This window comes from Lithobates pipiens, unplaced genomic scaffold (assembly GCF_037356315.1).
Source record: "Lithobates pipiens isolate NorthernLeopardFrog02 unplaced genomic scaffold, aLitPip1_a1.2 Scaffold_13, whole genome shotgun sequence".
NCBI lineage: Eukaryota > Metazoa > Chordata > Amphibia > Anura > Ranidae > Lithobates > Lithobates pipiens.
The window spans coordinates 96256268-96280903 of record NW_027507718.1 but is presented as its reverse complement, the minus strand read 5'-3'; the positions used below and the strand labels follow the sequence as shown (position 1 = coordinate 96280903).

General features: G+C 42.2%; 1 protein-coding gene across 2 annotated transcripts in view; it reads right to left on the bottom strand.

The window, feature by feature from the left end:
* TMOD1 (tropomodulin 1) overlaps positions 1 to 24636 on the bottom strand; it is a 118051-nt gene that overhangs the window by 11930 nt on the left and 81485 nt on the right. For both annotated transcript variants that reach the window (XM_077475289.1, XM_077475290.1), the window contains exons 6-8: positions 21479 to 21609; positions 11601 to 11708; positions 2598 to 2741 (exon numbers count right to left, since the gene is read on the bottom strand). In XM_077475289.1, the coding sequence (XP_077331415.1) occupies positions 2598 to 2741; positions 11601 to 11708; positions 21479 to 21609 (383 nt within the window). The remainder of the gene's footprint in view (positions 1 to 2597; positions 2742 to 11600; positions 11709 to 21478; positions 21610 to 24636) is intronic.

Below are 24636 nucleotides of genomic sequence, written 5' to 3'. Positions count from 1 at the left end.
GCTTTCTAACTGGATGAGGAAGAAGTAGGGGGCCGCACTTCCGTGGGGAAAGGGGGCCGTCTCCGGAAGTGGGGAAAGGGTACCTGTCAAAAACAGGTACCTGTTCACCCTTCCCCCCCTGAAAGGTGCCAAATGCGACACCAGAGAGGGAGGAGGAGATAAGCAGAAGTTCCACTTTTGAGTGAAACTCCGCTTTAAGCTGGGATAAACACCAGTAGAATTTCAAAAGCAGTTCATGATTTTGTTTGCTTTAACCTTCAATTTTAGAATGAATTGATTTTACCAAGCAAAAACCAAGCTGGCTATACATGGTTAAAATTCCGAACAAATTTACTTTCAAAAATTGTAATTATGGATTTTCGTTCAGATTTTTGCACCATTAATGGTCCGCAGCAAGGGCCAGTTTTCATGCGGCCATTGAAATTTTGTGAAAAACAAACACATTTCTAATCAATGATGGGAGAATCGTGTGAGAAATATAATCAAAAAAGAAATGCCCATGAGCTTTGACTTGGAAAGAAAGGAAAATTCCTGGCCACTAAATTTCTTTTCTGTAGCAACACAAGGTGAAATTGAAGGCTTGGTTGGGAGAAGTACGAATCAATGGTGGCACCATCGGAAAATTTTATTTTTAGCGGTGCTTTACGGTTGTTTTAGAGATGCTTTTTGGGTGCTAGAGGGATGCTTTTAACCCCCATAAATGGCTGAATAAAGGGTTAAAAGCACCTGCAAAGCGCCGCTGCCAAGGTGCTTCGGCGGCGCTACCCATTGATTTCAATGAGCGCCTCAAATATGCTGCTTGCAGGACTTTTTTTAGGCCCCTTTCACACTGAGGCTCTTCTAAACTGCCAATAAAACATTTGAGCGCTTTTGAAGAGCTTTCCAGGTGCTTTTAAAGAGCTTTCCATTAATTCCAATGGAGAGGGGCGTTTTTTCACCACCCTGCCAGCCCACTGCCCCAGTGTGAAATCATTCATTGATTTTAATGAATTAGGTTTTCGTGAGCTTTTCAGGTGCTTTTTTTAGCGTGAAAGCGCCTGAAAAGCACCTTAGTGTGAAAGGGGTCTTAATGTCCTGCCAGCACAGCTCGGGCTTTCACACTGGGATTACAGATGAGGCATTTTTCAGGCGCTTTACAGGAGCTATTTTTAGCGTTAAAGCGCCTTAAAAATGCCTCCAGTGTGAAAGGGGTCTAAGGGCAACGAGTAACGCAAGGAATGACACTTCCCAAGCTGTCATTTTTTTTTTTTGCCACATCATTTACATTTATGTCAGTAAAGGGTCATAAGACTGCACATTTTACATTGGTAACCGCTTTTGCTGTTTTTGTGCTCATTTGTAAAATAGACAATATACCTGCCCAATTCAGTCATTGGAGCCAGCAACGGGCATAGTTTTGCCAGGTACCAACTACTGGCTCAAACAATGGCTCCAAACATTGTAAAAAGCAATGATACAACCTTGTTGAAACATGGCCACAAAACAATAAACAAAGCAAACTTTAATGTATAATGTGCAGGGTAGAGGATTTGTCAGTGTCTGTTGTATTCCGGTGTTCTATTGAGAAATGCCCCCCCGTTGAAAAATGCCTCTGATGGGTCTACGCAGTAACAAATGTTACTCTAGCTGATATGTTGATCAGCTGACATGACATTAACACAGCGCATGCGCACATTGTCGGAGGCATTTTCTGACGCTATGCAAACAGTGGGAGAACGTACTTGGCAGATTCTGCCTCGCTGTTGCGGGGCGGGTTTTGCCTGTATTGAACACTGTGTTTTCTGTCTGTTGCAGGGTGGGTTCAGTGTGATAAACGGCATGTTTTCGCTGTGTCTAAGGGTGGGTTAAAACACACACAAAACCTGCCCTTCAAGACACCCACAACCTGCCCCGCAATAGCAAGGAAGAATCTGACAATTACATTCTCACTCGGCGCTTAGCATCTGTTCGATGGAGGGCACTATTCGATATAACATCGGCTACCACTGTCAGCCCCTGCACTTTTATAAGATAAGAGGCTGCCCTGGGACCTGGCACATAAATAAAAGATGTAGCAGTAGAGAGCATAAAAAAGGAGGGATAGTATAGAGTGTAAATTGAAAGAGAGCTTTAAGTCTGCTGGGGCTGCAGACACCACATCCAAGATGGCAGCGCCCAGCAGACGTCTCAAGCATTTTGAATGCCTACACAGAGGAGGATTTTACAGGTAGATAATATACATAAAATAAATTACATGTACATATAATCTTATTGAAATATTGTTGTTTAATTAATAGTGTGGTAATAGTGGGGAAGAAGGCAAAAAAAAATAATAGAAGTCCACCACCCACCAAAGGGTGGACCACAGCCAGCTACTCCCTAACTCAATAGCAAGGCTGCATCCATGGAGTTCTTGCACACCTCAGAGCCTATTTTTTATTAGACAAACTTTCTGGAAATTACAGCCTTTAGCACACAGGAGAAGAATAGAAGGTGCAGCCCATGCCCCATCCCATTGTGTTCTGTTCTCTGTATTCAGCCTAAAAAAATAAAAATAATCAGAAAATAAAAATAAAAATCAGAGGTACCTCAGATATCATCAATAGCCATGCTTTTACCTGATTGTCTATTTTCAGCTCAACCAGTGATGTGTTATACTGGAGTGACTCTACAAGAACGAGGATTCCATTTCCACTGATGAAATTAGATTCCACATTTAAAGTCCTCAGTGTACTATTGACCTTCAGCATGTCTGCCAAAGCCTTAAACAAAGAGAAATCCCTGGATCAGTGTGCTGCATTCACAGCTGAATTTAGTTACTTTTTTAGGCTTAGCTGATAAGATGCAAAGATGAACAAAGACCAGAGCAACCAATTAGACTTTAGCTATTTAGAGTACGTAGACTGGCCAGTCACGATTCCTACTGAACCGGCCGAGATTTAAACTGTTAATGGGCAGGGTGAATGTACCAAATTGATCAATTGATACAACCAGCCTGCCGGATTCTCTTGCGATTATCACTAGCAGTTGCTATAGCCACTAGCGATAATCACTGTCTTCTCCCATTGGGGACAGCTTCCCCCACCTTTCCCTGCTGAGAGAAAACAATGGCCCAGGAGTGATACAGGAAAGAAATTAGCTCTGTCGTATGGCTAGGTGTAAAGTATTATTTATGATTGCTGTTTGTTGCTTCACTTCAATCCAGTAAGCCAATATTTTAGCTGGACCCAGTTTTATTTAGTGTGCCACTATGGGGGGGGGGGGGGGGTAAACTGGAATTGAAGCTGGGGGTATAGAAAGCAGAGAGTAAGAAAACTGGGCAGGGGAGGGGGGAGTCACAGCTGACCATTGAATAATAGGAAAGACAGAGATGGCAGAAAGGAGCTGATTGGTGAGCAAAGAGAAAGAAGGCAGATTGAGAGCACATCAAGTACGAGGAAGAGCAAGAGAGAAGACAAAGTAGATGATTATAAATGGGGGAAAGAGAACGGGCGCAGGGCATGTTCTGAATGAGGACAGGGAAAACTGAAAGAGAGGCAGCAGAAAGAAGACCAAAATGGACCAGAGGAGACAGTGGCATCTGAACATGGATAACAAATATGCATAATTAATTTATGGACTGTTTATAAAATATAGGTTGAGCATGGTCGGGTGACATGGAGGAAGATGACTGTGGCTGTGGGAATAAGGGTAGATGGAGTGCTGATTGTGGTTAAAAGGGAAGAATAGGCGCAACAAGAACTAAGCAATGCTGAGGGATGGATGAAGAGGATGTGCAACAAGAGCATGAAAATAGAGGAGACAGTGTGGGAAAAGAATATGGGTATAAAGAGAGAAGAGAGAGAAGGGTGACTAGGGACTTACCAGGGACAAGCAAGACAAGAGGTAGAGCTGGAGCTAACTGTGGACAAGGTAAACAGAGGACAGAATGAAAACTGATATTTTCTGAAGCGTTCAGGGGAAAGAGATATGGCAATACATATGACAAGTGGGCATGGATTGGGAGAGAAGAAGGAGGAGAATGGATCAAGGATTGGTGGGAGGGGTCATGTATGAACTGTCATTTCTCCCTGCTAAAGAATGAATGGCAGTTCATATTAATTTTTCTAAAGTGTAAAGTCATGGTGCAGCTCTTTGAACTACACCTGACATATACCTGGAAAGGGATGAGACTTATTTAAATCATGAGGCTTTTTCAGTAATCACCTGATAAGTGGCCTCTTGATGGGACTTTTTTTATGGGGAAGTGATCCCCATCTTATGCCTTGCACACATGGTCGGAAATTCCGACGGAAAAAATGGTCCAATCGGATTATATTGTCGTAAAATCCGATCGTGTGTGGGCTCTATCGGACTTTTTCCGTTGGAAATTTGGACGGAAAAAATTTGAGAGCAGGATCTCAAATTTTCCGACAAAAAAATCTGATCAGACTTTTTCCGATTGTTTGTAGGGAATTCCAATTGGACAAAGTGCCACGCATGCTCAGATCAAATTACGAGACCAAAGCTATTGGCTACTAGCCTCTATGTAGTCTTGTCATACGCAACGGATGTCACCATGTTCCGAACGATCGGATTTTCCGACAACTTTGTCTGACCGTGTGTATGCAACACCAGTTTCAGACAAAATCTGTCGGAAAAAATCAGACGGATTTTGTGATCGGAATATCCGACCATGTGTACAGGGCATAAGGCTACCTTAAATAGTATTGATGCACTAATTTTGGCCATAGTGATTTACGTATTGTGTTTAACTACTTAAATGGTACATTTCGCTTGTATACATATAACCGAATATGGAAAATTTGTCTCAAAGTAGTTGATTCTTTTTTTACAGCTCAGAATACTTTGCATGCATAGTAAGTTAAGAGTATAAGAATGAAAAAAGAATAAGGGATACGGAGTAGTTAACATATTTGCTACCCAGGGCTGCTCTGTACAACAATTATTTTTGGTAAAACATGAAATGAAATTGTAAGACAATGAAGTTAAACATATAAGGGCTAGAAAAGAAATGCAAACAGTCAAATGAAAAATATAGTATTCGCTTAGATTGGTGGTCAGTGGAAAAATGACAATTTACATTGGTGGTCAGTAAAATATCCTTTACATTCATGGCCCATGTAGAAGGACCCCATACATAGTATTTTTAATCACTTGCTGACCACCCTATAGCAGTTTTACTGCTACAGGAAGTAGCTGTGCACAGGATCACGTATATATACACAGTATCTCACATTTTTTTAAATATTTTTTTTATATGTTTCATGAGACAACACTGAAGAAATTACATTTTGCTACAATGTAAAGTAGTGAGTGTACAGTTTGTATAACAGTGTACATTTGCTGTCCCCTCAAAATAACTCAACACAGCCATTAATGTCTAAACTGCTGGTAACAAAAGTGAGTACACCCCTAAGTGAAAATTTACCCAATTGGGCCCAATTAGCCATTTTCCCTCCCCATTGTAATGTGACTTGTTAGTGTAACAAGGTCTCAGGTGTGAATAGAGAGCAAGTGTGTTAAATTTAATCGCTCTTGCTCTCTCATACTGGTCACTGGAAGTTCAACATGGTACCTCATGGCAAATAACTCTCTGAGGATCTGAAAAAAGGCCAAGACCCTGAAACTGAGCTACAGCATGGTGGCCAAGACCATACATCGGTTTAATAGGACAGGTTCCATTCAGAACAGGCCTCGCCATGGTCGACCAAAGAAGTTCAGTGCATGTGCTCAGCCTCATATCCAGAGGTTGTCTTTGGGAAATAGACATATGAGGTCTACGCTTGACTACAGTCAAGTGTGATGGTGGGAGTGTCATGATCTGGGGCTGCATGAGTGATGTAGGAACTAGAGAGCTACAGTTCATTGAGGGAACCACGAATGCCAACATGTACTGTGACATACTGAAGCAGAACATGTGAATATAAGTACTATCAGGGGATTGACACAGTGGACAATTCTGTGAACGCTGTGGATATATCCTATGCATTCTCTTAGGCGTGTATTAAATTCCATGTAGGAATTTTGTTTGCAACAACTTGTCTCTAGAGGAAATCACCAGCTTGGGGATATCCTCAAAGCACTCCTCCCAGTTCTCTCTGTCCAGGCCCAGGATATTGGACCCACCTTTCCCATAGTACATCTATTTTGGGTGAGTCTACCCTAAGAAGAGCTAGATATAACATTGAGAGAGGTTTGTCTAAAGATTCCTATGCGAGCAACTCTTCAATAGCTTCAGATTTAAGACTAGGGACAGTGGGAAAATGTGTTTTGGGCAGGTGACGCAGCTTATAGTACCGGAAGATCATCCATCCAGGGAGTCTATATTTAACAGTGAGATCTCGGAAGGAGAGTAATTCCCCTGCGGACATAATATCCTTTAATACCTTTATCCCAATCCGGGCCCAAATTTGTGGATCTAGAAGCATTCTGAAGTGAGGAAGGGTGGGGTTCCCCCATGGACAAAAGGGAGACCGCTGGTTGTGGTGGAGAAACCGCCTTCTAGCCACCAACCACACTCGTAGAGTTACTTTAATGGGAGTCGGGAGGGAGGGACACGTTGCCGAGCCCCTATAGACCAAATTGCTGAGTTCCATGAGTGAACCCAGAATGGCCGCCTCTAAACAAACAGTAGGATTTGTTCCAGACTGTTCAAACCACCATCTTACTGTGACTAACATAGCTGCCCAATAATACACCGTCAGATTAGGTAGCGCAAGTCCACCAGAAATCACTGGAGCTGTATCGTTGATCTGACCATCTGAGGAGGAGACCCCCCCACAGAAAGAAACCAATACAGCTTTCCAACTCTTTAAAAAAGGAAGAGGGGAGCCAAATTGGACAATTCCTAAATATATCGTTACATTTAGGTAGATAAATCATCTTTAGTATATTTATGCGACCCAGGAGGTTGAGTGGTAAATTAGTCCATCTAGAGCAATGGTCCTTGAGTCACATGGTTGAAGATTAAGACGTTGAAAGGACTGGAGATCTCTCGTTACCACAATCCCCAGATATTTGAACTCCTCCACCCAGAGCAGGGGGGTCTGGCGAGCAACCATCCAGGCCTGGGGATCAATAGGAAATAGGAATAGGAAATAGGACTGACTTCGACCAGTTAATCCAAATTCCTGAGAAATGCCCAAACTCATTAAAGGCCTCAAGAGCTGCGTGCAACGAGAGATCTGCATCATGCAAGTACAACAATGCATCGTCCGCATATAGCGATATCTTCTCCTCCAGAGGACCACCCCTTAGTCCCTTAATGTGTCAGGACTCTCGAACCAGGATCGCCATTGGCTCAAGGGCCAGCGCAAAAAGGCTGGGTGACAGCGGGCAACTGTGACGGGTCCCCCTCTGGAGGAGAAAGAAATCAGTGAAGGTGTCATTTGTGCAAATCCTCGCCCTGGGAGATTTGTACAACATGCCTAGCCAGTGGAGAAACTTAGTCCCAAATCCAAACCTTCTCAATACCTCCCACAGGTACTCCCACTCAACGGAGTCAAAAACTTATTCTGCATCTAGCGAAGCAATGACTCTTGTTCCTCCTTTACCATGAGAGGTGCCTAAATTTAGGAACAGTCCATGGATATTGAAACCGGTCAGGGACCAGCACTGCTGGAGCTGAGGAACTCTCCTAGCTGCAAGGGGAAGAACTCCTCCATTGAGAGTGGGGGGGAAATGAAGGGAAAGGATAGACAGATTCTGGTGGTAGGGCACTCAATTCTTAGAAGGACAGAGAGGGTAATCTGTGACAAAGACCTGAAGTGCCGAACTGTATGCTGTCTATTGGGCGCTCCAATTTGGCACATCATGGATCTGGTGGACAGATTACTGGGAGGGGCTGGCCAAGACCCGGCTGTCATATTGGCACATTGGCCCCAATGGCAAAGTCAGAGGCAGATGGAGTGCTCTAAAGAACGATTTTAGGGACTTAGGAGCTAAATTGAGGAAAAGGACCTCCAAGGTGGTATTCTCAGGAATACTACCGGTACCTTGAGACACACGAGAAAGGCAAAGGAAGATTAGGGAAGTAAACAAGTGGCTGAGGAGCGGGTTTGGGTTCCTGGAGAACTGGGCCGACTTCTCAGTCGGTCACCAGTTCTATAGAAGGGAGGATGGCAGAAAAGTTACAGGGGTTTTTAAACTAGGCAACGGGGGGTGGGTGTCGGGGTTGGGAAGGGTCCGGCGGTAGAGATAGTCAGCAATGAACATATTCCAGAGGGTAGTATTGGGGGCATTAGTGGTAGGTTGACTAAAGCACATAAACTCAAGGTAAGTATAGTAACAAGTCCTATTTGCAGTCTCGGAACACCCAATAAGAGGACAGTATGCGACAGGTCTAAACTACGTGGCATGCTCACCAATGCCAGGAGCCTGGTGGACAAGATGGGAGATACTGTTGAACGAAGAGGATTTCGATTTTAGATTTTGTGAGAATTCCAGAGACCTGGTTCAACAGCTCTCATAATTGGCTGGCAACCATTCAAGGGTATTCCCTTTATTGCAGTGATAGAGAGGGTAAAAAGGGGGAGAGGTATGCCTATATATCAAGAATAATGTACAAGTAAATGTGAGAGATGACATCAATAAGGGAATTGTTGTCATATATTATGCACCCAAATAGATCATCAGCATGTTACCTACAAGAGTAACCCATATAGTATATCAGCTGGCAGTTCCTCCCATGACCATCCATCGGATATTGTGACATTCAGTTGTTTTGCTGCTGCTTCCAGTGCCAGTTGGGATCAGCACAATGATTTTCAACATGTATGTGTGACTCCATAGGTACTAAACATGTTTAATGAACTAGTAACCAATAATGAGCAAAGGACACATAATGTATTACTACTATATCTGAAAGAAATTCTAATAGAGACCATGGTTGACATTATTACAGTTTCCAAGATCGCTACGGAATCCAAGGCCTTTGCAATTACTGCATATACAAACTGTAAGGGATTGTAGAGTTACTCTTTAGATATTGTAAGGGAAGGCAGAGTTACTCCTTAGGTCTGTTTTAGAAGATAATGTTTTAGAAAATGTTTTCATCCCAGCTTGTGCTAAAAATTACCAGACGTGCTAAGGCGAAGTGTGAAGCAGGATGCGTCTGCGGTTAGTTGCTGGACATTAAGAACATATATTGTGTGTTGAGAACATTGGCCTCAAGCCAAGGTGATAAGGTCAAATATTGTGAGGTTGAGGCTGTCTCTAGGCAGAATTACTATGAATATCTTTTAGGTTAATATTAATTGTATATTGTATTAACATAATGCTTGAATGTGATTGGTTGTTCATGGGCCTTCCCCCTATATGACCCCTTTTTTCTTATTGGATATTATTGTGTGAAGCAGGAATAAACTTTTGTATTCTTGATCATCCACACACTGTGTATGGTGTCTTGACTACCCGACTGGTCAGAGAGCTTTTCCATTGACCACTAGAGTCCAGCTCCAGCAGAACTAGAGGGGCGCACCTTACACAAACTATTGTCAGTTGGTCGATCTGTCCCAAGCAAAACATAAGTTAGTTAATACTTTGGAAAAATACAAGGAAAAAAAAAAGAATATTTAGGAATTCAAATTTCCCTTTGAAAAAACTTCTCAGTGGATGTGAGCCTGGTACGGATCTAGTCCAGGTATTGCCAGAAAAAAAAACCACATCCAGCTGAACTTCCTCTGTTTTGGAGGTTAATGTAGTCTGACAGGAGGTGATAGCAGTCATCAACTCTGGGATGCCAGACGGTGCAGAGCCAGCAGCCTCCTCATGGTCCATTTGCGACGCCATACTGCAAAGACAAGCTGGTGATCCCAATTTGCCGGATACTAGGCTGGCTTTAGCCAACTCACATGGGGAAATCTTAGTTTCTTTCCCCTCTTTTGACGTCTCGAAGTGTTAGAAGGCATCCAGAGACCACAGGCACTTCAAAAGCACAATCTCACTCAGCTGCGGATATTATCCCGGATCACACTCCTGTAGAGCTCAAAAAGCACGTCTGCTCAGTCCTACATCTTGGCCAAGCCCCCGTGCAAGGTCTCTAACATCCACTAGCTCCATGATGTCATTATGGAGGAGTGGAAAAGGACTCCAGTGAAAACCTGTAAAGCTCTGGAGAACTCCATGCCCAAGAGGGTTAAGGCAGTGCTGGAAAATAATGGTGGCCACACAAAATATCGACACTTTGGGCCCAAATTGGACATTTTCACTTAGAGGTGTACTCACTTTTGTTGCAAGAGGTTGAGACATTAATGGCTGTATATTGAGTTATTTTGAGGGGACAGCAGTTGAATTTCTGTACACTGACTACTTTACATTGTAGCAAAGTGTAATTTCTTCAGGGTTGTCACATGAAAAGATATAATATTTACAAAAATGTGAGGGGTGTACTCACTTTTGTGAGATAGTATATGTAATTCCGCACTTACCTGCAGGGGGTGCATGCACGCTGCTTCTATTGTGATAATTCACAGCAGAAGGTGATCTGCAGGTGCTGGACTCTCACTGTCCGCCAGCACCCGCTGATCGTCGGGCAGAGACTCAAAACAGTGTTCTGCCTATGTAAACAAGGCAGAGTACATTCTGACAGGGGGGAAGGGAGGTATTCTGTGTTCCTGCAAAGCAGGGACTCAAATCCATTTCTTCCCCTAGTAAAAGCAGCACACAAAATAAACTCAAACACTGGCTAGGCACACATTTAACCCCTTCCCAGCCAGTGTCATTAGTACAACAACAGTGCATATTTTTAGCACTGATCACTGTATCAGTGTTACTAGTTCCAGCAAAGTGTCAAAAGTGTCAGTTAATGTCTGATTGTCCGCCGCAATATTGCACGCTATAAGTCGCTGATCACTGCCATTACTAGTATTAAAAAAAAATCCAGTATATATACTATAGTTTGTACATGCTTTAATGTTTGCGCAAATCAATATACACTTATTGGGATTTTTATTTTACCAAAAAAATGTAGCCGAACACGTATTGGCCTAAATTTATGAAGACATTTTTTTTTTTTTTTTATTGGATATGTTTTACAGCAGAAAGTAAAAAATATTTTTTTTCTCCAAATTGTCGGTCTTTTATTATTTATAGCGCAAAAAATAAAAAACGCAGTAATGATCAAATACCACCAAAAGAAAGCTCTGCTTGTGGGATAAAAAAAATTATATAAGTTTTAGTCTGGTAAAGTGTTGCATGACTGCGCAATTGTCAGGTAAATAAACGCAGTGCATATCACAAAAATTGGCCTGGTCATGAAAGGGGGGGCTAAATCTTCCGGAGGTCAAGTGATTAATTGGTTAAAAAAAAGTTTCACGTTCATCTTATCTAAATGTTATGAATGCATTGGGTTTTATGAGACCCCCACCTTTAGATTTCTATACATTTCTATTTCAATTTAGTAGATTGCACAGACTGTAGCCAGTGTTGTCATTTGTCCAACTTCAAAATTCAAAGTAAAGCCAACAATAGAAATACACATACTGTATATATATATATATATATATATATATATATATATATATATATATATATATATATATATATATATACATATATATATATATACACATTTACATATACCCACACATACACTATCTACAGTTCAATGATTTACTTACAAATGCAACAGGGTCATTACTTCTTGTTCCCACAATACTGAACTTCTTCACATGGGTATTATTTTTCATTGCTTCAGCGTAAGCTTTTAAAGTTAAAATAGGAATGTTCTACAAAGAGAATAAAACATAAATTTTAATTTAAATAACATAAATACAATTTCAATTTGTATTAAAAATAACATAGTTGCCTGAGGAAATTAGCATCTTTTTCAAAAAATTACACATTTTTAATGTGCTATATAGATTTGGGGAGAGTCATGTCATTCACAAATCCTATATGACTGATGAAAGAATTCCAGAAAATGATGCCTCTTTTCTGAAAAGGGAATGGAAACAATGTGGTTTTTCAAAACACTGCCCCGAACAAGCCTTTATTAGGTATATAATTTAGACCCCTTTCACACTGCCAGCGTTTTTCGGGCGATACAGCGCTAAAAATAACGTCTGTATAGCGCCTGAAATAAACGGCTCTATGCACACTGGAGCGCTGGCAGGGCTTCAGAAAAAGTCCTGCCAGCAGCTTCTTTGGAGCGGTGAACTCCACCACTGCGATACCGCCGGCAAAACGCTACGCTGGTGGCATTTTGTGGGCAGATTTAACCTTCTTTTCGTCCACTAGCGGGGGGTTTAAAACTGCCCTGCTAGCGGCCGAATAGCGCCGCTAAAACAACAGTAAAGTGGCGCTCAAAATAGAGCCGCTTTACTGCCAACGCCCAGGGCAGCTCGTGTGAAAGCCCTCTTAGGCCCCTTTCATACTGGGGCGGGAGCGGCGTCGGCGGTAAAACTGCACTATTTTTAGCGCCTCTTTACTGTTGTTTTATCGGCGGTATTCGGCCGCTAGCTGGGCTGTTTTACCCCCCTGCTAGCACCCATGAAAGGGTTAAAAACCACCACAAAGCGCTGCTGCAGTATAGCTGCGCTGCCCCACTGATTTCAATGGGCAGGAGCGGTGAAGGAGCGGTATATACACTGCTCCAAAGATGCTGCTAGCAGGACTTTTTTTTACTGTCCTGCTAGCACACCACTCCAGTGTGAAAGCCCTAGGGGCTTTCACATTGGAGAGACAGTAGCGGCTGTTTCAGGATGGTTTGGAGGCACCTGGGGTACCGATCACTTGCGGCTCCAGCCGGTAGTCACATCACACATAAGCATACAAAAGAAGGGGACAATAAACAAAGCACTCCGACCGAGTGCTGGCAACCAAGCATGTAGTAAATGATTGGTTTCAAACCAGGAAGATGGCTGCGGGATGGCCGCTGGTGGGAGGAGCTACGTCTGGCGTCACCCACCATCTTCCTGGTTTGCAACCAGTTATTTACTACACGCTTGGATGCCAGCACTCGGTCGCGGGGTGCTTTGTTTATGGTCCCCTTCTTTTTTATGCTTATGTGTTATGTGACTACCAGCTGGATCCTTAAACGTTCGGTACCCCAGGTGAGGATCAAATGCTGTGTGACCTTTTACAGGTCGAGTCTATGAGGTTAGAGGCTGGAGTATCTGAGGTGGAAGGGCTACAATTACTGCTTTACTGTCTTTGTCCATCATTGCACCTTAGGAGGCTCCACATATATGTTCACTCAGAGGACTGTTGTACCATCAATCAGACGATGTTATGGACTGTTTTGTTTAATCTAATTTGATTGCGCTGCACTATATTCTTTTTATTACTCAACCAGATACTGATAGAAGTCACAAGACTGCTATATACTGCTGATGAGAAAAGGTATTTAGCAGTTTATATGCGCTAAAATAATTGCATTTCCATGTTCTATATACTGTGGGAGACCAGATATGGCGAATGCAGGGTCCTAGGTTTAGTAACACTTTAAGTCCTGGTGTTCTTTACTCCTCTGTAGGACCTGACTCCACCACAAACTGGCCTTGTTTCTTTACAGTGCATCGCCAAATCTACATCAGATACCTGCACTCTCAAGTTCCTGCTCACAGTGTCTACACCTTGGCACTTTCCTTTGCCCCTGCAGCCCTGTCTCAAAATCCAGGAATGCTCAGGCGGGAACTATGCAAAAAGCCACTCTTGTCATCTCAGGCTCTGCATACAGGTATGTGACAAAACCCTAACAACAAACTTCTCTTATTTGCTCCTGTCTGAACTGCTAAATATGCAGTTGAAAATGTTTTGTTGTATCCATTTGATAAGTGCAAAAAATACTTGTAGACCTTGTCAGAAATCTTGTGAGCCAAGTCTTGGGAATCGCTGTGTAATCTACAGAACACTTCCCCTCTATGTTGAAGAGGAAAGGAGAAGGGAAGGTGTTCTGTAGTCCTAAAGCACTTCCACCCTAGGATGACAATCTATAATAAGATGTATATATGTTTTATGTTAAGAAGCCCAATTACTGTTGAGACCACAGATTTTTAAATCTAAATACAGCCAGAAAAAAACACATTTGAGAATCTGAGCAACAGCATTAAAGTGATTATATTCTAAGAACAAAAATATATAAAAGACTAGGTAATTACCCAAATTCTTGTGGGTTTAGTATGTTGTTTTAGCTTTAGAGCCAACTTGTAATTTGCCCTGGAAAAGTCTGTGCCAAACCATCTGGGACTGTGATTCGGTCATCTGTCATACATGCTTTTACATGATGTTTTTCTAATATCTATTTTTAATCAGGATACTAATCATTACTTTAACTGTTTTACTGCTAGTTGGTTATACCGTAAATATTAGAAGTCATTCAATATAATTAGCAAAGGAAATGTTATAACGGAACTGATTACACAGGTATTATCCAGCATATGAATAATGAATAGCTAGCCAGCAGTTGAGATAGTTTTTTGCTAATTTTTACATGGACACTTTTACGCAATGCATGAATGGGTATTTATATAAATATATTGACATTGGTACCTCACAGCAAAATGAAGACACACATTACAAATCCCAACCTCAATGCTCTTTATTCAATAAATGGTACCACCATCCCTACAATAGATGTGAAACCACAAGTTCCAACACTAAAACCACATTCCAACAGTTTTATTTATTAAGTAGCAGCTCTTGTATTCAATATTCTCAAATATTGGAAACAGCATTTACAGGCAGATAACAGGGTTCTAGTAATCACTGTTTTTTTGTTTAATGGCAACTGTCTCGTGAATGGTGGTGAAGCTTTAACCCTTATATTATGCAATTATTTTAGTAAAAACAAATACTAGAATGTGCTAATGGAGAAAGTGTACCTAAAAGAGTAAAGAGAACCAAGACTACAAATGTTACTGCATGTCCTGGTCCCTCAAATGTTTAAAATATAAAAGAACAATAGTCCCAATAAAATCTACAGACAAACTGATATAGCAAAACACGTCTCTGTATCTTTTTCCTTATTTTAAAAGCCTGAGCATGGGAATCAGAGATGAAAGACAATGAGAGACTTCCAGCTAACCAGAGGTTAAAGAGTTGGTAAGGTTATTGGAGGGAGGGCTGCCAGGATTTGCTCCAAGAACACAAGAATCTACCTTTGGGGTTCTGAAGGGGAGACAGGAAAGATCCTTTCCATACAATATGGAACTAGGTAGGTATCCAGTTCCATATGTACCATTGACAGTGGTTAATAAGGTGACTCCCAAGAATTTGCTTTCTAATCTCATCACTCTGGTAACTGCAAGTAATAGTGAATGACATCAAAAGACTTGTGACGGAGCAAAGAGACTTTTTAAAATATAATACGGCAGTGAAAAACTTGGCACATGGGCACCTGCAGATTGCAAGTACCCATGTGCCAATGTGTCTATCAGACTGGTTGAAATGTACCATCACGTTAAATTTGTACCATGCTCAAGGAATAGAGTGCATGTTAATGCTGTGGGCAAGTAGACCGTTGTTAGCACATCCAACTGTCATTTGATATATTTAGCTTACTATATGCTTCATGTGGACTTGCTGGATCCTTGGTTCCATTTTTGCTGATCTGTTGTGGCAAGATCATGCAGTAAGGAGCACTAAGAGCATGCATAAAGTTATCTGTGGCATTTAAGTTCTACAAACCAAATAGAGAAGTCTACACAATCTTGAAAGTTACTAATGTACTTCATCTACATTAGAGAAAAGCACTTATCCTTAAAAGCCTAGCTACATGAAGTCATGTTTTCAATTCTAACCATAAACAGTTTTTTTTGTGTAACTGAAACTATGTATGTCTAATAATGATGTATTATTATGATTATTACTATCATTTAAGAAAACCTTTAATATGGATTTGTTTAGGTCAAAGTCTTAGATGTTAGAGAGTATTGGATGTTAGAGCTACCATCTTTGTTTTAGACTCCAACAATGTACTGAGAAAACTGGATGCATTACAGATTCCTGAGGATTGTCTTTTGATTGCCATCAATGTGGTGTCACTGTATGCAGTGGGGAAAATAATTATTTGATCCCCTGCTGATTTTGTAAGTTTGCCCACTTACAAAGAAATTAAGGATCTATAATTTGTATCATATGTGTATTTTAAAACGATAGAGACAGAATATCAACAAAAAAAATCCAGAAAAACACATAGTACAAATGTTATAAAGGAAGTTGCAGTTCAATGAGTAAAATAAGTATTTCATCCCCTACCAACCAACAATAATTCTGCCTCCCACAGACTGGGTAAATACAGTATGTGCTCATGTGATACACAGATTAATCCTGTCCATTTAAGAAGACGCTCCTAACGGCAACTTGTTATGTGTATAAAATACACATGCCCACAGAATTTCTTTCTTCCATTCAAACCTCTCGATCATAGGCAAGACCAAAGAGCTGTCAAAGGACATCAGGGACAAGATTGTATACCTGCACAAGGCTGGAATTGGCTACAAGACCATCAGCAAGAAGTTTGGTGAAAAGGGGACAACTGTTGGAGTGATTATTCGCAAATGGAAGAAATACAAAAAAAAACCCATTAATTGCCATAGGTCTGGAGCTCCTTCCAAAATATATCCTCATCGGGTAAGAATGATCATGAGAAAAATGAGGGATCAGCACACAACTACACAGGAGGACCTTGTGAATGATCTCAAGGCAGTTGGGACCACAGTCAACAAACAAACTTTTGGTAACACAACACACTGCCCTGGACTGAAATCCTGCAGTGCCTGCAAGGTCCCCCTCCTCAAGAAGGCACATGTTCAGGCCTATCTGAAGTTTGCCAATGAACATCTAAATGATTCAGAGAAGGATTGGGCATAAATGCTGTGGTCAGATGAGACCAAAATTTGAGCTCTTTGGCCTTAACTTGACTCGTGTGTTTGGAGGAAGAAAAAGACTGATTATGACCCTAAGAACACCATCCCTACAGTCAAGCACAGAGGTGGAAACATTATGCTTTGGGGCTGTTTCTCTGCTAAAGGTACCAGCCAACTTTACCGCATTGAGGAGCCAACGGACGGAAAATGTATTGTAAAATCTTGGATAAGAACCTTCTTCCCTCTACCAAAACACTGATGATGGGTTGTGGATGGGTCTTCCAGCATGACAATGACCAAAAACATAACTCCAAGGAAATAGAGTGGCTCAAGAAGAAGCAAATTAAGGTCATGGAGTGGCCTGATCAGTCTCCAGACCTTAATCCCATAGCAAAGTTAGGGAGGGAGCTGAAACTTCAAGTTGTCAAGTGACAGCCAAGAAACCTTAAGGATTTAGAGAAGATCTTTAAAAAAGAGTGGACCAAAATCCAGATGTGTAAAAACCTGGTAACCAACTACAAGAAACGTCTTACCTCTGTGCTTGCCAACAAGGGGTTCTCCACCAAGTACTAAGTCATGTTTTGCTTGGGGATCAAATGCTTATTTTACTCACTGAACTGCAACTCATTTTATAATATATGTATCATGTTTTTTCTGAATTTGTGGTTGATATTCTGTCTCTATCATTTAAAATACACATATGATAAAAAAAATTATAGACCCTTAATTTCTTTGTAAGTGGGCAAACTTCAACAAAATCTGCAGAGGATCAAATATACATCTTCCCTCTGTATATCTATTGGAGTATGGGCATTGTCTCAATAGAAAGAAGTCACCCACTGACTGTAGCTCAAAATACATTTCTACTTGAACTTTTGTAAATGTTTCTATACAATAACTTTTATATTTATTGGATAATATTACAGAAAGAAAGGGGGCATAGCTATGGTCCTGTGTATATCTGCTTCCACTTAGTATTGTGGGAAAAATTTAAAGTGCTTGTAACCCTAAAAAAAAAAAAAAAAAAAAGATCCTGTTCCCCTAAAGCATGTTATACAGCACAGTGCTTGTGCTGTGAAGGTGTGTGTGTGTGTGTGTGTGTAATTTGGCCCCCTGTATAACCTAAAATACCTGGCCGATCCTGGCTGGTTCTGCCATTCCCCCTGTAAACTGACCATGGTTTATTATGGCTCCTGAGCCATGACACCTCCCTGACTGATGTTAGAGGGAGATCTCGGCCCCTCCCGCTGTTACCTGTACATCGGAGTTGGAGAATGACTGGGAGTCACATGACTGGCCTAAAGATCTCTAAAAATGCTATTTAGAGGCTTCATTTTCCACAATTATGTACACTGTGTGTTAATGCTGCATAAAAGGGGGGCTTGCAGTGACAGATTTATAAGAAGGTTACAACCACATTACATTTTCAATCAAAATGATAGCACTATTTTTCTCATACAATTTCTGTGCAGTAGTGGTAAATATATATGCATGTCAATACTTTTGGTATCTTGAAGGAGGGGGGGGGTATATTGGTTGGGCCAAAGAATTATTTACTTTCTTGATAAGAGTTACTGTATATATTGTATGTGGGGGTCTTTTCTCTTGTTTCTGTATTCCTGGGTATTATGCTCGGGGGTTATGCAATGAGCCAAATGCTGAAGAAGTGTATGTTGTGTTATGGTGTGTAGCCCGGTTGGGCTTTTGTTGTACTGTTTTATTTGCAATTGTTATTACAAAACTTGATAAATAAAAAATAAAAAAAGGGATGATAAAAATTTTGAGAGAAAAATCAAATCTCGTGGCCTGGAGAAACACAAATCTGAGAGACATTTTAATTCATAGTGAGCATGTCCCAACAAACAGACAAACTTGAAAGTTTACCATGCCAGTCAAGGAAATTAATAAGTGTGGTCCCTATAAAATGTGCAATTATGTGAAGAAAACCAAAGTTTTTTTGAAGAGTAACCATACACTCTCCTTTGATACTTTGATTCATCAACTGCACAACCTCTTGCCATTGTCTATATGATCATGTGTCTCTGCAAAAAGGTTTATATAGGAAAAAACAAATGGGAGCTAAAGGTAAGATTACGTATGCCAGGTGCTGGGCTACAGCAATATGGAGATGGAAACATTGCCTTTTATTCTTCTCTTACTCTACTGAGATACTGATGTAATGCTGCACCATTCTCCTCCAGCCAGCATGGAGAGAGCTAAAGTCAAGCAAGCTTATAGAATTCTAGTACACTACCATAGTTTGTAGACGCTATAATCTTTGCGAAAACAAATCAAAATACTATTATTCAGATTTTTTTTACCAAAAATATGTAGCAGAATACACGTTGGCCTAAATTCATGAAAAAATTTGATTTTTAAAATGTTTTTATTGGATATGTTTTATGGCAGAAAGTAAATAATAGTTTTTTTCAAAAAGTTTCGATCTTTTTTTGTTTATAAAGCAAAAATAAAAATCCCAGTGGTGAACAAATACTCTATTTGTGTTAAAAAAATAGTATAAATTTAATTTGGGTACAATGTATCATGACTATGCAATTGTCAGTTAAAGTAACGCAGTGCCAAAAAACAAAAAATGGCCTGGTCATGAAGGGGTAAATCTTTTGGAGGTCAAGTGGATTACCTTCACCCCATGTGATTATTTTAGTAAAAACTAATGAAAACAAATGCTACAATGTGCTGTTGAAGACAGAATAAGGTCTGTTTATAAGCACTACTTTCTAGATCAGGGGTAGGCAACCCCCAGCACTGGTGACGCAAGCGGCACACAAAGCCTCTTTTGCCGGCACTCGACTCCCTCCCCATCAGCAGAGCAGTGCAGGGAAGTGTTAGTGAGACACTAATGCATTCCAGTTTCAGAATTCCCTACGCCGCACCTGCACAGAGGGGAAAGCACTGTGGCCCCACACACTGTAAAAGATGGGAAACATTGTTTGGTTCTCTAGACTTTGCTGTAGCTTTTCGACAGCTTTTGCGATGGGGAAGAAATTGGGTGCAGTTCTGCTAAGGGGGGGGGGGGGGGGGGGGCGGTCCCTGTTTCCAGGAGCAGGGGGACTGTCTTGGCCACTGATAAAGCCAATCATCACAGTCCTGCTAGCTCCATCCACCATCTGGAGGAAGATGACTCTCTTGGTTGCCACTACCAATCTCAGAAAGAAGAGATTTCACTGTGATTGAGAAAACCACAATCAGGTGACAGTTTGTGGAATTGGAACTGAACCTTTGCGTCACTTACTACTGAACCTCTGCACTCTGTGTCGCTTTAAGACAGAGCCAGTATTCAGCGCAATGAAAATCACACCCAATTACTTATTCTCAGCTGCAGGAGCCCAACTTATGATCCTGCACACAGGCCCACTGCTTTCAGAAAATGCCCCTGACCTGAGTTCATCATTGCACATCCATTCCAGATGCTTTTATGTGACATCACATACAAGCATGTGGGCTGGATGCAAGAGGTGGATCAGTAGAATGAGTGTGCCAGGGCAGATGTGTCTCATCTCTGCTTCCTTTCACCACTCTGCACATGACCCATATCATAGATGAGAAGAGGGTACAGAGGTGGAACAGAAGAGCAGGAGGGTACAGCGGTGGGGCAGATGTGCAGGGGGGTTCAGTGTTGGGCCAGATGAGCAGGGGGGTTTAGCGTTGGTGCAGAAAAGCAGGGGGTTTCAGTGTTGGGGAAGAAAAGAAGGGGATAGAGCAGTGGGGCAGATGTGAAAGGAGGTGTATTGGTGGGGCAGATGAGCTGGGGGTTACAGTGGTGGGGCAGGAGAGCAGGGGGAACAGAGGTGGGGCAGAAGAGCAGGTGGGTACAGAGGTGAGACAGATGTGCAGGAGGTACACTGGTGGGGAAGATGAGAAAGCGGGTTACAGTGGTGTAACATATTTGCAGTGAGGACAGTGATCTGAGGTGTGAAGGTGCATGAATTGGGGCTGATCTGAGGCGTAAGAGTGCAGGGTGTTAATTTCTCCCTACTCAAGTAGTTTACAGCATTTACTTTATTAAAAATCCTTTTCGTGATTGAGAGTGTGAAGTTGACATTTTTTTGTTATAAAATCGGCATGCTCAACTTCTTTGAAAACATTTTTCGGCACACTGTGCTCAAAAGGTTGCCTACACCTGTTCTAGATGTACAAACCAAATACGAAAAAGGATACATAAATTAACTGATATTTCTTGAACTATGGATAACTTTCTGGCTCCTCTTAGGCTCGGTTCACACAGGGGCGGCACGACTTGCAGCGCCGCGACCTGCACACGATCAGCGGCGACTTGCAAAACGACTTCTGTATAGAAGTCAATGCAAGTCGCCTGAAGTCGCCCCAAAGTAGTACAGGAACCTTTTTTCTAAGTTGGAGCGACTTGAGTCGCTCCTATTAGAACGGTTCCATAGTACAAAATGGAGCGCGACTGTGTGAACCGAGCCTTACTATTTCCTGATATCTCTGCAGTTCTCTTCTTAATTTTATTACAAAAGTCTTAAGGTGGGCAAAAAATGTAGGCTTACTGCTGACTTCCTAACTGTACTTCCTAAGCACTAGCCTATGTGTGCCACTATGGTTAATATAGTCCAGGATCAGGTTGGCACCCATAAAGGTTTAGTGGCTATGAGATTTTTCATAGATGTCCCATTGTGAGCAGATGTGAAAATCATATGAATACATACCCTTATATTATTGAGATTAACCTCTTCAAGATCAGGGTCATTGCTTTTAACTCGTTCTAAGGTTTCATCCACATCTGTTGAATTAGGTTCTTCATCAGGAACAGGTTTATACTGTGTGGGCTTAATTACACCTATGGAAAGAATACTGTGCTGAGTATTAACCACGTCCAATAAGCACATCCAAATACTTGAACATTGAAAACCTCCCCTTTGAATGGCTAGCTGCCTGGTTTTTATGCAGGCCTTCTGGTTTAAATATTTTGAGTCCCTGAGCCAGAGAAATATAGCCCAAATGATGGATGACTTTTACCAATGTTATTTTCATAAACTGGAGTTTACAGTTGAAAAACAGGTCACCAGCACACCTTTTCGTCTTCAAAAATACTTTTATTGAAAAGCCTGGCTGAATAGGTGGCTGACAACGGTGACTGGCTAGCAGTGGTTAGCTGGATGCAAAGCTCCTAGCTCTCCATCCGGCCACACTTCACTGCTAAAAGCCCTGCACTAGCCATCTAGCTAACCTGTGTTTTCTGAGGAGGTGACAAGTTGCCACAGAATGTGCCAGTATCATCAATAAACTATTGTTTACAACATGACATTATTGGGACATTTCTTTTGTCACAGTCTACCACACATTGCTCTCTTAGAGCCACCTCTGTGACAACACCTTTTTTTTTTTTAACACACTGTCTTTACACTCTTGGTACTCAGTAACAAGAATTGGTGACCAATATAGAAGTACCTCTTACATAAGTGTTCCGTGAAGAAGTGCCCTATTAAATCATTGATCAGTGAAGTGCCCCCTTCCATTTGTGGTGATCCCTTTACATTAGTTAACCATGCAGAAATGCTCCCTTATATTATGAATCAATCCTTTTAAATTGGTTAGGGGTAAAGAAGAGCCCCTTACATTTGTGGAGAATTGAGAAGGACTCCTGTAACACTAGGTGGTCAGTGAAGTGCTCCTTTGCACATTTTACTAATCTGTCTTGACTAAATTGCCTGCCCTGGCCACACGCTTCAGTGATCGGGTTTCAAGTAGGGCAAACCTGAGGCAAGAGATCAATATTGGTCTGAAAGCCTTCAGATATCAGGAATATGCCTTAAATTTTTCAGCTAGCATTGGGCAGTTGTTTTGGAAACCAAAATGCCCATCCCCACAAATGCACCAGTGTAAGGCCCTTCCAGTCCTCAAAGCCCTATGGGAGTAATGGTCTTCAGGAATTGGGGATGGGAGGTGATGGTTACAGAAAACCAATTTTCCATGGTCCTATACGCCCTGATTCAGGGCTCGAGTCCTGCGGGAACGCATGGGAACGGCGTTCCCGTACTATTTCCACAACGGGAACGCCGTTCCCATTAGCCGCCTGAGTAGCCCGCCGCCAGAGCGTGGCCCGCCGCTCGTGCGTAGCCCACTGCTCCTCTGCCAACCGAGTGACTGGTTGCTAGGCTAGGGCCGCTCCACGTCTAGCAACCGGTCACATGACGTCGGCCGTACACGTGGGCACGCACTGGAGTCAGTGGGCAGTGCGCATACGGCCTCCAGCGCAGCCAGCGACAGACACACGCTGCTGGGATACGGACTGTCTCCTCCCTCCCCTCTACCCAGTGCTCTCCCGAGAAGTAAACCAGGTTAGTCACTAGCACTCTGCATTACTCTGCCAATACTCTGCATTACCCAATACTCTGCAATACCCCACCAATACTCTGCATTACTGCACCAATACTCTGCATTACTCAATACTCTGCAATACCCTGCCAATACTCTGCATTACCCCGCCAATTCTCTGCATTACCCCGCCAATACTCTGCATTACTCCGCCAATACTCTGCATTACTCCGCCAATACTCTGAATTACTCCGCCGATACTCTGAATTACTTCGCCGATACTCTGCATTACTCCGCCGATACTCTGCATTACTCCGCCAATACTCTGCATTACTCCGCCAATACTCTGCATTACTCCGCCAATACTCTGCATTACTCTGCCAATACTCCGCCAATACTCTGCGTTACTCCACCAATACTCTGCATTACTCCACCAATACTCCGCCAATACTCTGCATTACTCCACCAAAACTCCGCCAATACTCTGCATTACTCCACCAATACTCTGCATTACCTAATACTCTGCAATACCCCACCAATACTCTGCAATACCCCGCCAATACTCTGCATTACCCCGCCAATACTCTGCATTACCCCGCCAATACTCTGCATTACTCCGCCAATACTCTGAATTACTCCGCCAATACTCTGCATTACTCCGCCGATACTCTGCATTACTCCGCCGATACTCTGCATTACTCCGCCGATACTCTGCATTACTCCGCCGATACTCTGCATTACTCCGCCGATACTCTGCATTACTCCGCCAATACTCTGCATTACTCCGCCAATACTCTGCATTACTTCGCCAATACTCCGCCAATACTCTGCGTTACTCCACCAATACTCTGCATTACTCCACCAATACTCCGCCAATACTCTGCATTACTCCACCAAAACTCCGCCAATACTCTGCATTACTCCACCAATACTCTGCATTACCCAATACTCTGCAATACCCCGCCAATACTCTGCATTACTCCACCAATACTCCGCCAATACTCTGCATTACTCCACCAATACTCTGCATTACCCAATACTCTGCAATACCCTGCCAATACTCTGCATTACTCCACCAATACTCTGCATTACTCCACCAATACTCCGCCAATACTCCGCCAATACTCCGCCAATACTCTGCATTACCCAATACTCTGTAATACCCAGCCAATACTCTGCATTACTACACCAATACTCTGCATTACTCCACCAATACTCTGCTATACCCTGCCAATACTCTGAATTACTCCACCAATACTCTGCAATACCCCGCCAATACTCTGCATTACCCAATACTCTGCAATACCCCGCCAATACTCTGCAATACCCTGCCAATACTCTGCATTACCCAATACTCTGCATTACCCTGGCAATACTCTGCATTACCCAATACTCTGCATTACCCCGCCAATACTCTGCATTACCCAATACTCTGCATTACCCCGCCAATACTCTGCATTACCCAATACTCTGCAATACCCCGCCAATACTATGCATTACCCAATACTCTGCAATACCCTGCCAATACTCTGCAATACCCTGCCAATAC